Source organism: Ranitomeya variabilis, chromosome 2, assembly GCF_051348905.1.
Source record: "Ranitomeya variabilis isolate aRanVar5 chromosome 2, aRanVar5.hap1, whole genome shotgun sequence".
NCBI classification, from domain to species: Eukaryota; Metazoa; Chordata; class Amphibia; order Anura; family Dendrobatidae; genus Ranitomeya; species Ranitomeya variabilis.
In genome coordinates, this window is record NC_135233.1 from 107955004 (window position 1) to 107971246 (window position 16243).

At 43.5% G+C, this 16243-nt stretch overlaps 1 protein-coding gene across 3 annotated transcripts in view; it reads left to right on the forward strand.

Moving 5' to 3' along the window:
- RALGAPA2 (Ral GTPase activating protein catalytic subunit alpha 2) overlaps positions 1 to 16243 on the forward strand; it is a 331873-nt gene that overhangs the window by 46727 nt on the left and 268903 nt on the right. For all 3 annotated transcript variants that reach the window (XM_077282789.1, XM_077282788.1, XM_077282790.1), the window contains exons 2-5: positions 1323 to 1433; positions 3779 to 3828; positions 7561 to 7618; positions 13755 to 13798. In XM_077282789.1, coding sequence (XP_077138904.1) covers positions 1323 to 1433; positions 3779 to 3828; positions 7561 to 7618; positions 13755 to 13798 — 263 coding nt within the window. The remainder of the gene's footprint in view (positions 1 to 1322; positions 1434 to 3778; positions 3829 to 7560; positions 7619 to 13754; positions 13799 to 16243) is intronic.

The following is a 16243-nucleotide window of genomic DNA, read 5'->3' on the forward strand; positions in this document are numbered from 1 at the left end:
TACTTGGGCGAGACCCCGCTCCTCTATCTCTCCCCCCTTCTTCTACCCTGGTAAGCGGACCTATTATAACCTATTTATTATTATTAGCACTTTAATACTTAGCGGTCATTCAACCAGGTTATATGACATGTAAAGGGTTCTCTTCTGAGACTTGATATAGGGGATTTGAGAGGGGTGGGTGCCCTCCTATGTGTGTATCATGGAATTACTAGACACCTCTGCATGTTACTGCTGTTTTTAATCAATTTATTATCTGGTTCTAATAAAGTATTTTTGTTTATACAATCATGCTCCGGTTTCTCCTATTTGTTCATGTTATTTGGAGCTAAGCGATGGGTCTGGTCGCACACAATATATATGTGTTGCCCCAGACCAATAAAATGATTTGGGGATTTTTTATATTATAGGGATACTTTAGTAGTCCTATTCTGTGCCCGTTGGGGCCGGTTGCCGGCCATGTTGGCGGTAGGGGATTCTAAGTAAAGTATTACTGCATTTTGAAATAATTTTCTATTAAAATTCCTATAACTGTAGTAATAGCCATGGAGCACTTCACATTAATTAGACTCTTGTTTTTCTCGTCTGACATGTACTATATGTAACCACTTCAGCTTGTCCATTGTAAGTCCTGGAGTGATTCATCCTCTTTTTCTTGTATTTTGTAAACCGCTCCTACAGCCAAGATTGTTTCCGGACACGCTGAGAACCTATTACTTCACATTTCAGTTTCCTTCCATGTTATGTGGATTGCCCAGTTTTACCATTTTCACATGTTCGCTCTGTTGGCACGTTATTCAGCTCGGGCCGCCATGGTGGCCTGGAAAACTGCTACCGCTTTGGTTTGTGTCAATCAGACTGATCTGCCAATGCAGATACCTTGTAATGGCATGGAGACCGTCCTCGGCTGAGCTTACGCCATGCGGGGTCTATACACCATATATCAGATGGTCCCCAGAGACGAGCTAACACTTAGTTCCAACGGCATTGGTGCCCTACATATAATGTGTGTGCCAGGAAGAGCCCCCTGCATGTACATAAAATGTCACCGAGGGGCATCCTTCTGCCCTCTGTTAATGTGATATGCACCCAGGGGCTAAAAATGGCCACACCTGTGAACCTCACAATCATCTTCTATACAAGAGGAATTATAAAGCTTTATGTGGCCCACGCAAGGCTAATAGGGGTCAAGAGTGAGGGGCTCTCCTCTATTGGGAAACATACTTTTTAAAGGGTCGATATGGTGGTTGTTAAATGTATACAATGAATCCAGCTGTAAATTTTGATTTTGCAATAATCAGTCTTTTTTTTTTTTCCACCCTCAGATATTCAGGAGAGGAGTGAATTGAAGCAATTCTTTGAAGACCACTATTCTCAGATTTATTTTATCTTCTATGAAAATTTCATTACACTGGAAAGTAGCTTAAAGCTAAAAGGTATGCCTAGTTCTCCCCTGTATGCTCAGGTGTTGTGCCCCGATCTGTACATTATCTGTCCCCATCACTAATGGCATCACTGCGCGGTGCATCCCGTCACTGCGCGGCCCATCCCGTCACTGCGCGGCCCATCCCGTCACTGCGCGGCCCATCCCGTCACTGCGCGGCCCATCCCGTCACTGCTCCGCGCATCCAGTCACTGCTCGGCGCATCCCGTCACTGCTCGGCGCATCCCGTCACTGCTCGGCGCATCCCGTCACTGCTCGGCGCATCCCGTCGCTGCGCCCCGCATCCCGTCGCTGCGCCCCGCATCCCGTCGCTGCGCCGCCTCTAGCTTGGAGTTAACCTCAAAGATCAGTTTACCTTTCTTTGCTCTATCTGCTCTTATTACATGACACTGTCACTGCGTAGTATATAGAATTTGATTCTGTGTCTTTATGTAATTATTTAAATGCTGCTGTTTGATCAATGGTTCAGTGTTAATCACGGATTGTACGCGGATTGTACATTGATGCCATCCATGTGCTGTCAGTGATTTTCACGGTCCTGAAACTTCCATTGGTAATTTTGATCTAGCCACAGTGATCATTTTCGTGAAATAAGAAATACGTATATAAGAACAGTCCCCCAGATGATAATGGTACATGTTCTATCTGTTACAACCAGAAAACTCCTACACTATTCAGGGATGTCTCAATGGAGCCTTATACTGAAATGATTGAGAGAAGACCATGGCTTGAATACTAGCCAGGCACTGGGATTGAGGCTCCTTCAGGCTTTTACCTTCCCGCATTGATTTTGTTAACAAGTCTCTCAATATTTGCATTATAGGGATTGTCCTGTCAATCAAGCCTAGTTGGGTGGGAAATAGCACGCGGATGCCACCCAGCAGACTCTACTCTATGTGCATGGACTTTTCTTTTTCTTCACTAATTCTTCTAGCTAGATATGCTACCAGGCGCTGCAGAGTTTAAGTAAATCAAGTTTTCTGTAGTGACCAAAAGGCCTGAATTTCTGTTTTCATGTCTGTGAAGCTGGCACAATTAGCAGTGTCCTAATGTGCACAGAGTCCTACACAAATTAGTCCTGCCTGTTAGTGATAGGCTGCTTCTTTTGATGAAGTAAGTATATTAATTACTGCACTAGTTTTAATCCTTGATGGCAATAGTAGTACATGCATTCCTCTGTATAATGCTGCACAGTGTAGAAAATTAACTTGCGGCATAGCGTGTAAAGCATGCAAATTAGTATTGAAGAGTCATATGGGAGGCGGCGATAGCCTCAAGAGTCTTGTGGGAGGCGGCGATGGCCTGAAGAGTCTTGTGGGAGGAGGCAATAGCCTGAATAGTCTTATGGGAGGCGGCCATAGCCTGAAGAGTCTTGTGGGAGGCGGCCATAGCCTGAAGAGTCTTGTGGGAGGCGGCCATAGCCTGAAGAGTCTTGTGGGAGGCGGCCATAGCCTGAAGAGTCTTGTGGGAGGCGGCCATAGCCTGAAGAGTCTTGTGGGAGGCGGCCATAGCCTGAAGAGTCTTGTGGGAGGCGGCCATAGCCTGAAGAGTCTTGTGGGAGGCGGCCATAGCCTGAAGAGTCTTGTGGGAGGCGGCCATAGCCTGAAGAGTCCTATGGGAGGCGGCCGTAGCCTGACGAGTCATATGGGAGGCGGCCATAGCCTGAAGAGCCTGTTCCCTAAACAAGTCATGCCTGACCTGATCAATGTGATATCATTACAAGCTGCCTCTTGTGGGAAGTTAATGAATCCTGAAAGTGTCCCTAAGGACCAGGCTGCATTGCTCCTCAGGATAGTGGCACCTCCCAGATGAGGTACAGGACTCACAATGTTGTAAGTTCTTTACGTTTTGAAGATTGGGCAAGTCCTACAATAGAGTTACTACCATCCAGTATAACAGTATGGTGGAGGTTTAGGAGAATAAAACGAATAACAAGTTGTCTTTAAGTAATTCTTAACTTGCGCTTCTTATCCTTTGTGCGTCCTTTTTTACATTTGGTATTCTTCTTGCTCTTCACCACTGTATTTTATGTTTTTTCACATCTATCAGTTATTTAAAATGTAAAAGTATTAATAGAAATGCACATTGGCTCTTGTGGCATTGTTCTGTGATACTGCACTCCTGTGGTAAACTCTATACTAAACCAGTTTGTTTTTGTTTTGTTTTTTTTACTTCTATGATCTGTACAAAGAAGGAATAAGCAACCCCTATCACCAGTAACAATCAGCACCTCCTGCCCATGTGTCTATCATCTGTCACTTATCTTTTCATTATAAATATTGTGTCGTGTAGAAACGTCCATATGTTTTGTGAAATATAAGAATTTTTTTTTTCCAGGGAATAAATCTCAAAGGGAGGAGCTGGACTCCATCCTATTTCTTTTTGAAGTAAGTATTTTTCTTCCGATGATATGCAGATCTTTAGTCGGTGCCGTGAGCGTTATTGGCCAATATTTTTATATCGCGTGATGTTGTAATGCAAACTATTTAGATTAATCATTAGTTATTTCTTCAGAGGAGTTCTTCCTTTTCTTGACCATCCCTGTGTTAGATGGTTAGACAATCAGATGATGAATTTGGGTCCAGCTTCTAAATCCTGTAAGGCTGAACGGGTATCACAATGGTAGTTTTTACTCCCCACACATTTGCTCTTCTTTGGATTCTTCAGGGGGTATGCCGTGTTATATGATGGTCATTCACTGCAGGTATCGGCTATGAACTGTAGTCTAGTCTGGGCTTTCATTAGGACCCAAATCAGTCATCTGTCATGAACAACTGTTTAACTAAAGGACCCAGCAAGCACCGAAAAACATCCAGCACACCAGATCGACTGTTCTTTTGTATATGTGTTTTCAGCTGGCATCTCTCACACTTCATTGTGTCATTCATTGTCTAAATTGGATTTGAAGGACATCTGGAAGTGTCATGTAAAAAAACCATCCCTTTCAACCCGGAGATATGGAGCTAATCTGCATTTTAATAATGTTCTAAAGCCATGCCACACAGAGAGCCTGGCCATCAGGAGGACAGTAACGTTATTCCTCCCGGCAGCCTCCAGCTTTCAGTCACACAGGTGTGGCCGGCTCGGCTTCAGTCACCGCTCGGTACATAGTGAGTGGCCGCTGTAAATGCAATCCCTGTGCTGACTGCTGGGAGGAAGGGACTTCATTTCTTCCGTGTAGTCTTGCTTTCAGTCCGATGGTCTCAGAACACTAGTACCCCGCAGATAAACACTACAGGTCAATAACGTTTTTTGACATATTAGGACCCCTTCAAGCTATCTTTCCATTTATCTTCAGGAGCGCACTGCTCCCGTGCCTCCTGGCTTCCCGTGTGCCAGGTGGCGGCAGTGTACTTTTGACCGATTGTTGTTCCGCTGGTCTGACGGTGTATTTTCCAATGTTTCCATCTGAGACAACTTTGCCTATGCAGCATCAGAGGCATGCAGGTCACTAGAGCCGGCCGGATCCAGTGATTTGGTGAGCATTACAGTAGTGCTTACAAGTTCTCTTGGAAAGAGCTTGTAGCTGCTGCAGTGGTGGTTGGTCTTGTAGGCTGTGAGCGGTGCGCAAAAAAAACAAAAAACCCTCTGCTCTTGAGTTTTTACAAGCTCTTTGCAATTTCACCCACTTAAGAATAACGCTTTAAAGTGCGTATCCAGGGCTACTTTATTTTTCTTTTACTATGGACCTAAGAACCTTCAGGCATGTAATTGCCAACTACCTTCCTGTTCTACCATGCGCCGGCCAAGAGCGGTAACAGACCAATCCTTCCGGCGATTCTGCGGCTTCCACTGACATCACACTGACAGAGCAGCTGGTTCTCTTACGCTCTGCTAGGTTGATGGAGCGTGGCTGTCGATGTCCTGCTGGTTGACAGCCTTCTCCCCTAACTGCAGCATGACACTGGCTTTCATGCACTGTCAACCGAGCCGACCGGGAGTGTAAACGTTTCTCTGACGTGGAGCAGCAAAGTCGCCGGCAACAGTGGTCTGAGCGAGCGCCGGGTGTGACAGGCAGGTGATAAGCAGCTACCTGTCTGTTAGATCTTAGGCCAATAGAAACAAAATAGTCCCGGAAAATCCTTTTTAACACTGTTGCACATCTAGATAACCGGTTTGATTGATCCATGTGATTGGGCACAATGTCTGCTGGGCACAGTCCTCGGTGATTGTACTACCTGTGTGTAGTTCTATCTCCATACCTGCTGTCCGATCGCAGGAGTGATGCACTCGCTCCACGTTGGGCTGTGGAGCCATTCATTAAACCTATAAGCCTGGACGTGCGTTATGCTGATGCCTCTGATGGATACCATGCAGTGAAGTCCACCAGAGGATGACTGTGTCTTCCCACCATCCTGACAAACCCGCATTAGTTATGCCAGTGGTTAAAGTCATGTCAGTAGAATGAACGTTCCTGTAAGTAGGGCTGCTATGGATGCCCAGGTTACAGTGAAAAATAATAATACAGCTCAACATGCCCATAGGTCATAAGGAACAAATGATGACTTTTTTTGTTTGAGTTGTTACTAAACATTTTAATAATTTGAAAAAATCATAAATCCCCCCCCCCCCAAAATCACCTTTTACGCTATATGTGCATAACAGAAAAAAAGCTAATGCTATAATTATAGACTGCACAAAAAATCATATGTATTCTCCAAGTAGTGCTTAAATATAAAATAACTTTCTCCTGTATAGGATAAAGCCTTATACAGCCATGTCAGTGAAAAATCTGCTGAAATGCGACAACCCCCCCCAAAATAAATAAATAAAACTGGCCAGTCAATAAATCATTCTCGCCTGGTCATTAAGGGGGTTAAAGGTGCAAAGTAGCCTGTTAATTAAGAAGATGATGGCGTTCTAGTAAATCAGCATTGATTATCAGTTATAAGTAATGATGACCTGGAGCTTTCATGGTTACAAACAGGATTAGAAATCTAGAGAATTGGGTTAATTACCTGGTAATTTGAGTTCCTCGTCTGAGGCCTCTGCGTCCCCGAAGGGCTGAGCCGTGTAATTGTCATAGTACTGATTAAATTCTGCCAACCCAGAAGAGAGCTCGCCCTGTGTAACCTGCATTTTCCTAAAATAATGTGAAACCGAGCGATGTCCTGCTTCCCCTCCAGTATGAGCCGCAGTATAGTGGGGCTGCTCTGCAGCTCTCAGCGAATATTAAAGGGGCTGTTCAAGATATTGAAAAAGCTGTACATAGGCAGCAAAGCATCTAATCTACCACCGCGCTCTAGTTCCCAACACTTCTCCCTTCACTTCTATTTTTCCTGGGCAGACGCCTTGACTTATGTACAGTCCAAAGAAACGCTGCAGCAAATCACTGGCCTCAGCAGTAAATGGCACATGACTGCTGCTGCCAGTCTTTAGCTGCAGCGGTCACCTGGGGTATACAGGCTGTGACTGCTGCTGCCAGTCTTTAGCTGCAGCGGTCACCTGGGGTATACAGGCTGTGACTGCTGCTGCCAGTCTTTAGCTGCAGCGGTCACCTGGGGTATACAGGCTGTGACTGCTGCTGCCAGTCTTTAGCTGCAGCGGTCACCTGGGGTATACAGGCTGTGACTGCTGCTGCCAGTCTTTAGCTGCAGCGGTCACCTGGGGTATACAGGCTGTGACTGCTGCTGCCAGTCTTTAGCTGCAGCGGTCACCTGGGGTATACAGGCTGTGACTGCGGCTGCCAGTCTTTAGCTGCAGCGGTCACCTGGGGTATACAGGCTGTGACTGCTGCTGCCAGTCTTTAGCTGCAGCGGTCACCTGGGGTATACAGGCTGTGACTGCTGCTGCCAGTCTTTAGCTGCAGCGGTCACCTGGGGTATACAGGCTGTGACTGCTGCTGCCAGTCTTTAGCTGCAGCGGTCACCTGGGGTATACAGGCTGTGACGTCTGCAGCCAAAGTGTAGAGAATCCAACAAGGAGTAATAGGGGGAGTATCTTGTTTTGATAGATTACATTATGGCTGCCTGTGTGCAGTTTCTTCATTATATCTTCATTTTTTTTCATATATTGCATTTTACGTTTGTTTTGTGGAGGTTACCTTATTTTCACACATAAGTATATATATTTTTTTCCTATATCTCATTTTAATTGTTTCATGCTATTCTTTTTATTAGAAAATTTTACAACTACTACCTGAAAGGATTTTCTATCGCTGGCAGTACCATAGCATAGGTAAGAATCATGTTGACGATGACCATAATTTTGTATGCTTTTTTTTTTTTTTTAATACTGAATTATTTCCACTGTAATTTCTAAAATGATTTTAGTTGGATATAAAATGGTTTATAAAATGTTCAGCGTTATATTCTGAATAAAATACCCATTTCAGTTCAGCTAAATATTTAATTCTTTCATCATGGAAACAAATTTTTCGCTGATTAAACAATTTATGCTGCCATAAGGATCATTTTGCCTCCATGATCGTAAATCAGGATAGTTCGTCATCTGTGAAAACGCCAGAGGTGGGCTTTCATGGATGCACACATTAATTATTTTAAAGGGATTGTTCAGGACTTTTATATCCTTAAAATCAGGGCTGTGGTATCGGTAAGCCAAACCACCGACTCGGACTCCTCAATTTCCATGACTCCGACTCCACAGCCCTGCTTAAAGTAGGTCATCAATATGTTATCGGTGCACCACCGCCGATCACCTGTTCCCAGTGTCTGTACAGCCAGGTGTGCTCAGTTCTGGAGATCTGCAGATAGGCCGCAGCCGGGTACTGCACAGTGCCCCGTATTGATTCGAATAGGGCGGTACCCACCAGTGGCGGCTATGCAGCTCAAACCGCTCCAGAGCTGGGCACATCTGGCCACCGCTGGTATTGGAAGCAGCTAATTGGTGGGGGTGCTTGGTGTCGATCCCCATTGATCAGATATTAATGACCTATCGTAAAGATAAGCCATAGCTATAAAATGTTTTTTTTTCAAAACAATTGCACTTTTTAGCTTTTAATACATTGTGACAAATTGGAGCAGATTAACTCGTAGACTTGCATTTGTCACACACAGACCATATCATAAAAAAAATAAGTCTGTGTATGTGTAGATAGTTATAATCTAGTACTATGCAGAAGTTTTAGGCAGTGGTGTGGAAAAACTGCTGCAAATAAAAAATGCTTTTAAAAATAGTTAATTGTTTATTTTTAATAATTAACAAAATGCCTGGCTTTGTCATTTTAGAAAGTCTTCTAAGACACGTTCACATTCCCCCATGACGGCCTAATCATATCATTGCTCAGGTTGTCTCCAGACCAATCTCCAGCTAACTTGGCTTACAAGACAAAAGCGGGATTTCTCGCTGAAGGGGATAGACCTCCATTGGCTTTTTGCCCGCACTAATAGTAGCTTTTGAGAGTGGTGACATGATGTCCTTTCTGGCTTGCAGCCCAATGCCGGGAAAATGCCTTCTGATGGTGTGTGTAGGCATTGTTTGATGCCTTAGCCTTGGTATGTGATGTCTAATTACATTTGTCTTTCAACTCGACAACGCCAGGTCACATGTTTGTTGTGCTATTGTGAGCAGCCAGCATGGCCTATGGCCTGCAGCGTCTTCAGACTTGTCACCCATCGAACACATCTAGGACATTATTAGTCAGCAATTGCAAAGACAGCTGCCAGCAGCAGATTTTGATGATTTGCGGAAGCACCTTCAGCATAGCAGAACATTTCTCAGACAACCATTAATAACCAGATTGATAGCAGCCAAGGCATTTAAGTGAAATGATTTCTGAAAGTGGCGCTGATACTGAATAAATTGAAAAAATTTTGTTTTTACTTTTTTATCATTTGTATATTATCATCTCTATCCATTCTGTGATTTCTAGCCCAGAAGATGACAAACCAACAAGTTAATTTCCTCCCAAGTTGTCATAATATCTTAAAAAAATAAAACCTAGAAAAATTTAATATAATGTTTACATAGAAAAATATTTGAAATCAGAAAAATATGGGATATATAGAGAGATCACGTTTTTTGGACTAGAAGACGCGCCTTATTATAAGACACACCCAGGGGTTAGACATCATAAAATTAGACAATCACATTTCCTACTAATTAAAACTTCCCTGGTGGTGTAAAGAGGGGACGAAGCAAGCACCACACCTCAAATCAACTCCAGGCCTTTTATCTGCTTAATTGAGAATGACATAACAAAGGAATTGCCCACACCTGTCCATGAAATAGCCTTGGATTGTCAATTACTAGCCAATTGTCCAATTACTTTTGGTCCCTTTAAAAAGAGGGTGGCACATGTTAAGGAGCTGAAACTCCTAAACCCTTCATCCAATTTTAATGTGGATACCCTCAAATAAAAGCTGAAAGGCTGAACTTCATCTGCATCTGAATTGTTTTGTTTAAAATTCATTGTGGTAATGTCTATAACCAAAATTAGAAAAATGTTGTCTCTATCCAAATATATATGGACCTAACTGTATGTAGTTCTCAGTCCTGACCCAGTCTATTGATAGTCTAAGGGAGAACTTACTGATAGTTGGCAGTGTGATCAATCGGTCCACACCGATCCTGAGAGTGAGTTCTTGCAAAGCTGAATGAGCTGAGGTCGAGCATGCGCAGCTCCACTACAGGGGCATGTAAAAGTTTGGGCCCCCCTGGTCAAAATTACTGTTATTTTGAACAGTTAAGATAGTTGAAGGTGAAATGATCTCTAAAAAGCCTAAAGTTAAAGATGACTGATTGTCTTTGTTTTTTCGTATATATAATATAATATATATATATATTTTTTTTCATTTTAAAAATTACAAAAAGGAAAATGGGCTGATGCTAAAGCTTGGGCACCCTTGGAGATTTGTGTGCTCAGATAACTTTGACCAAGGTCTCAGACCTTAATTATCTTGTTAGTTATGGCTTGTTCACTATCATCATTAGGAAAAGCCAGATGATGCAAATTTCCCAGCTTCATAAAAACCCAGCCTCCTTTAACCTTGTGTCAAAATCCAGCAGCCATGGGTTCTTCTAAGCAGCTGCCTAGCACTCTGAAAATGAAAATGGTGGAGGCCCACAATGCAGGAGAAAGCTATAAGATAGCAAAGCGTTTTCAAGTTGCCCCTTCCGCAGTTCAATATGTAATTAAGAATTGACAGTTGACAGGAACAGTGGAGGACAAGATAAGATCTGTTTTTCCCTCACCCTGAGTTGCGTTCAGTGGGATGAGCCCTGGCCCACGCTGTCCTTCTAAAGACAGCCATGCCAGCGGACAAGAGCACACACTGACCCTTGTATCTCCACACAAGCCCAATGCATTTTTGTGGACCGATGAGGTTGAAATTGAACTCTTTGGCCACAGTGATCAAAGGTACAGTGGGGCAAATAAGTATTTGATTCACTGCCGGTTTTGCAAGTTTTTCCACCTACAAAGAATGTAGAGGTCTGTAATTTTTATTGTAGGTACACTTCAACTGCGAGAGACAGAAACTTAGAAACTTATAAATTAAACCCAGAAAATCACATTGTATGATTTTTTTTTACAAAATTTATTTGAATTTTATTGCATGAAATAAGTATTTGATACAATAGAAAAACTGAACTTAATATTTGGTACATAAACCTTTGTTTGCAATTACAGAGGTCAAACTTTTCCTGTAGTTATTGGCCAAGTTTGCACACACTGCAGCAGGTATTTTGTCCCGCTCCTCCATACAGATCTTCTCCAGATCTTTCAGGTTTCAGGACGTTGAGTTTCAGTTCCCTCCAAAGATTTTCTATTGGGTTCAGGTCTGGAGACTGGCTAGGCCACTCCAGGACCCTGAAATGCTTCTTATGGAGCCACTAATTAGTTGCCCTGCCTGTGTGTTTTGGGTCATTGTCATGCCACAACAAATCTTCAATGCTCTTACCGAAGGAAGGAGGTTGTTGGCCAAAATCTCACGATTTGTGACCCAATCCATCCTCTCTTCAATGCGGTGAAGTCGTCCTGTCACCTTTGTAGAAAAGCACCGCCAAAGTATGATGTTTCCCCCACCATGTCACAAGGTTGGGACTGTGTTCCTCCTTCTTCTCCCTCCAAACATGACGAGTGGAGTTGATACCAAAAAGTTTTATTTTTGTCTCAACTGACCACATGACCTTTTCCCATGCCTCCTGTTGATTATCCAGATGTTCATTGGCAAACTTCAAACGGGCCTGAACCTATGCTGGTGTGTGCAGGGTGATCTTGCGTGCCCTGCTGGATTTTAGTCCATGATGACATAGTGTATTACTAACAGTAATGTTTGAGACTGTGGTACCAGCTATCTTCAGGTCATTGACCAGGTCCTCCCATAGTTTTGGGCTGATTCCTGACATTTCTCCGAATCAGCCTTACCCCATGAGGCAAGATCTTGCATGGAGCCCCAGACCGAGGAAGATTGACAGTCGTCATGTGTTTTCTTTCATTTTCTAATAATTGTGCCAACAGCTATTTCCTTCTCACCAAGCTGCTTGTCTATTGTCCTGTAGCCAATCCCAGCCTTGTGTACGTCTACAATTTTGTCTCTGGTGTCTTTAGACAGCTCTTTGGTCTTGGCCATGGTGGAGAGGTTGAAGTATGATTGATTGAGTGAACAGGTGTCTTTTATGCAGGTAACTATTTAAAACAGGTGCAGTTATACAGGTAATGAGTGCAGAGTAGGGGGGCTTCTTTAAAGAAAAACTAACAGGTCTGTGAGAGCCAGAATTCAGAAATTACTGTACAGACCTCTCCATTCTTTGTAGGTCAGAAAACTTGCACGATTGGCAGTGTATCAAATACTAATTTTCCCTACTGTATGTGTGGGAAGAAAAAGTGCACAGAATTTCAGGAAAAGAACATCTCGCCAACCATTAAGCACGGGGGTAGATCAATCTTGCTTTGGGGTTGTGGTGCAGCCAATGGCATGGGGAACGTTTCACGGTTTGAGGAAATAATGGAGTTAATGAAATTTCAACAAATTCTTGATGCAAACAAAACACCATCTGTAAAAAAGCTGAAATTTAAATAGAGGATTTCTTTTTCTGATGGATAATGATCCTAAACACACATCAAGTCCACAATAGACTATCTCAAAAGAGACAAGCTGAGGTTTTACAATGGCCCTCACAGTCCCCTGATCTGAACATCATTGAAAATCTGTGGCTAGACCTCAAAATAGCAGTGCATGCAAGATGACCCAGGAATCTCACAGAACTGGAAACTTTTTCCCAGGAAGAATGGTTAAAAATCCCTTAAAAAAGAATTGAAAGACTCTTGGCTGGCTACAAAAAGTGTTTACAAGCTGTGATACTTTTTGATCCCTAAAATACAAAGGAAATGCGTCATTTTTAACTTTGCGCCTTTTAGAGATAATTTCATTTTCAACTTGACTTTTACATTCATACGCTGGACTTGACAGTCTCTGATAATCCTATACAGAATGAATGGAGCAGGTCCAAGTACTCAATCTCTGCTCTGTTCAGGTTCCCTATAGGGCTATGTTCACATGTGGAGCTTTTAGCAGCATTTTTTTCTGCAGAAAAGAAGCTGCATTTTACAGTACCCCCAAATATCTCTGAAATCTCATGCACTCAGCTCTTTTATTTTTTTTTTATTTTACTGACTGAAATTCATTTTTGCAGCATTTTTTGCTCCGGGTTTGGTGAATAAAACGAAGTTTATTACTGTAGATAAATTGCATATGTAATCTTAAAGACACACACAGCAAACATACAGCTATTTGCCTTTTTTATATGCAGAATTTGTACTTTCTAAGAATAAGTTTTGGTTGCAGAAAAGAAGCTGCAAAAACTCTGTGACCCTTTACTGAGCCCCATTCTCTGGATCGTTGGGGGTCCTCACGCTATCCACAGTCCTATGTGATCGGTGATAACAACCCCTATAAGTTATGTGATCTGCCTTTTTGTAGATCATTAATTTAATAAACTCTGTTCCAAGTTGCATAGAAATAGCGATCAGCACGGCGGCTACATCTCGGTGTCATCTGCTTTTGCTGAGCGTGCATCTGTGGAAAGAATGGCTGGAAATGGAAGGTCAGGGAAATGGGTCTTGTTGATGGGAAGACACAGACATCAGTGCTGACTTACTGAAAGCTTCTTCCTTCCTTTGTGCGTTCTTTCGTTATCATTCCAGGACAAAACCTTAAGTTCCTGTCACCATGTTTTAGTGAATAAATATTTCATGACTTTAGGATTCTGAAATCCCCGTTTGTTTTCCCGATCCGTCCTCTCGTGTTCCCTTAGGACGTCCATTTTCTTTGGTATAGCAGTCTTTCCACGTTTATTATATATGTACATCAGATATTATTTTGGGTTGTGAACATTTTCAATGTCTTTATAGGTTCAGTTTTAAAGAAACTTTTACACACTGGAAACTCTATAAAGGTGAGTGCTATCCAGAATGTTGTGAATAATAATAATAATAATAATAATAATAAATATAATAATTATACTTCCATTGGGGTCAATGCTCACTTGCTTACTGTGATTTAAAAAAACACATCAAACCGCACATTTTTTACACGTTGCTTTTACTGCCTTGAGATGCAGAAATGGCGCAGAACTTTCTGCATAGAATACTTACAGACAATACCGCATACAGTAACAGACTGGAAAATCTCCGGTTTTCTCCTGTGTAAAGGGCGGCTCCGGTATTGGAAAGTGAGCGATGCTGAGCAGGGCTCAGACGGGGTCCTGCCACAGCGTGTACATGATCGGCAGGTGTCAGGCACTTGGTCTAAAATGCAGTACTTACGCAAGCACACATCATAAATAAGGAGAGCAGCGCACAGCCAAGTCATATACGACTGAGCACAATCTTTATTAAGTGCCATTATACTGACCAAACAAGAAAAACCTCCATATTAAGGGCATCTAAAAATAGACATGAATTTACTGGAAGAGAAAGAAACAGTCTGTGTCCCAGCATACCATCCGATGTCTTATCTTTATGGCAGTACCCGGCAATATGTGCTAATATAGGTGAGTAAGACACAGCAGAGCCTGGAATATAGCACCTGCCAAGGAACCCAGTAATGGCAGCACCGAAGCTGCCGAACCATGCAGCAAGAACATGCTAATGCATAAAAGATTTAAAGGGAATCTGTCATCAGGTTTTTGCTACCTAACTTGAGAGCATCATGTAGGGACAGAGACCCTGATTCCAGTGGCGTGTTGCTTACCAAGTTGCTTGCAGTAGCTTTTACAAAACACTGTTTTATCAGCCGAAGATTATCCCTAGAGGACTAGTAAACCTGCTGCCATGTAGTCCTCCATATTCATGAGCTCTGTATAATCCTGCCACCTCCTCTGATTGGTAGCCTTCTGCCTATGCACAGGGAACACAGAAAACTGCCTATTCGAGGTGTGGGTGGGGTTAAACAAGCATTCAGAGATCTGCAGAAGAAAAACAGTGATTTTCTCAAAGCTGCAGCAAGCAGCCCAGTAAGTGATACATTGCTGAAATCAGGGTCACTGCCCCTACATTATGCTGTCAGATTACATAGCAAAAACCTACTGACAGGTTCCTTTTAAAGGGCCACTGTCACCCCCTCCAGCCGTTATAAACTAAAAGAGCCACCTTGTGCAGCAGTAATGCTGCAGTCTAACAAGGTGGCTCTTTTAGTTTTTGATTCATTTATTACCTCAATAAAGCGTTTTAAAAATTGGCCACACATACCAGATATTGTACCAGGAGGCGGTCCGAAGCGTCCTGTATGAATCCTCCAACTGCCGTCACTCATCTCTTCAGGGCCGATGGTACCCGCCCCCTGAGCGCTGTTGCTTCTTAAATCCGGCGCCTGCGCTGTGCGTGCCTGCCTGGGGCAGGCGCCGTCTTCATTGTCAGTCACAGCTCAGATGCAGGGTACCTGACTGCGCCTGTGCGGGCAGTGCGGCCACCCTGTTGCTGAATCCCCGCCCCGCACTGTGTTATTCATTATGCACAGTGCGGGGCTGGCATTCCTGGGCATGCGCACTGCGCTGTTCAGGCGCTCCCCCATCTCGGACACTCTCCCATCTCTGACGCTCCCCCGCCTTCCCAAGAACCCCAGCCCCGCACTGTGCATAATGAATAACACAGTGCGGGGCGGGGATTCAGTAGATTTCGCAGAGGAATTGCATTCCGGAATGAAACGCAGCATGTTCATTGTTTGTGCGGAATCGCGGGGATTCCGCTCACATAGGAATGCATTGATCCGCTTACTTCCCGCATGGGGCTATGCCCACCATGCGGGAAGTAAGCGGATCATGTGCAGATGGTACCCAGGGTGGAGAAGAGGAGACTCTCCTCCAGGCCGTGGGAACCATATAATTGTTAAAAAAAGAATTAAAATAAAAAATCGTGATATTCTCACCTTCCGGCGTCCCTGGCAGCCTTCCTGCTCCTCGCGATGTTTCCGTTCCCAGTGATGCTTTGCGGCAATGACCTGTGATGACGCTGCGGTCTCGTGAGACGGCTATGTCATCTGGGGTAATTGCCGCTAGGCATTATTGGGAACGGGAGCATCGCGTTACAAGTGTGACCAACCTGTCAATCAGTTTTCCAAGCGATGCTACAGATCGCTTGGAAAATGCTAGTGTTTAGCGGGAAAACGCATGCAAATTCCGCATGTGTTTTTCCCACGGCAGGGAGTTCCGGAATTGCCGCAGAAATTTCCGCGTCAATTCTGGACGTGTGCACATAGCATAAGAGTAAACCCCAGGATGGTATGCTCTGAAACCCCATGTGTATTGTCATTTACATAACTTCATCCAGGTCCCTGATTTTATTACTGGGTATCCTATTCCAGGTTTTACTGTCTTTTCTTCAACTATATTGGCGCATGATTG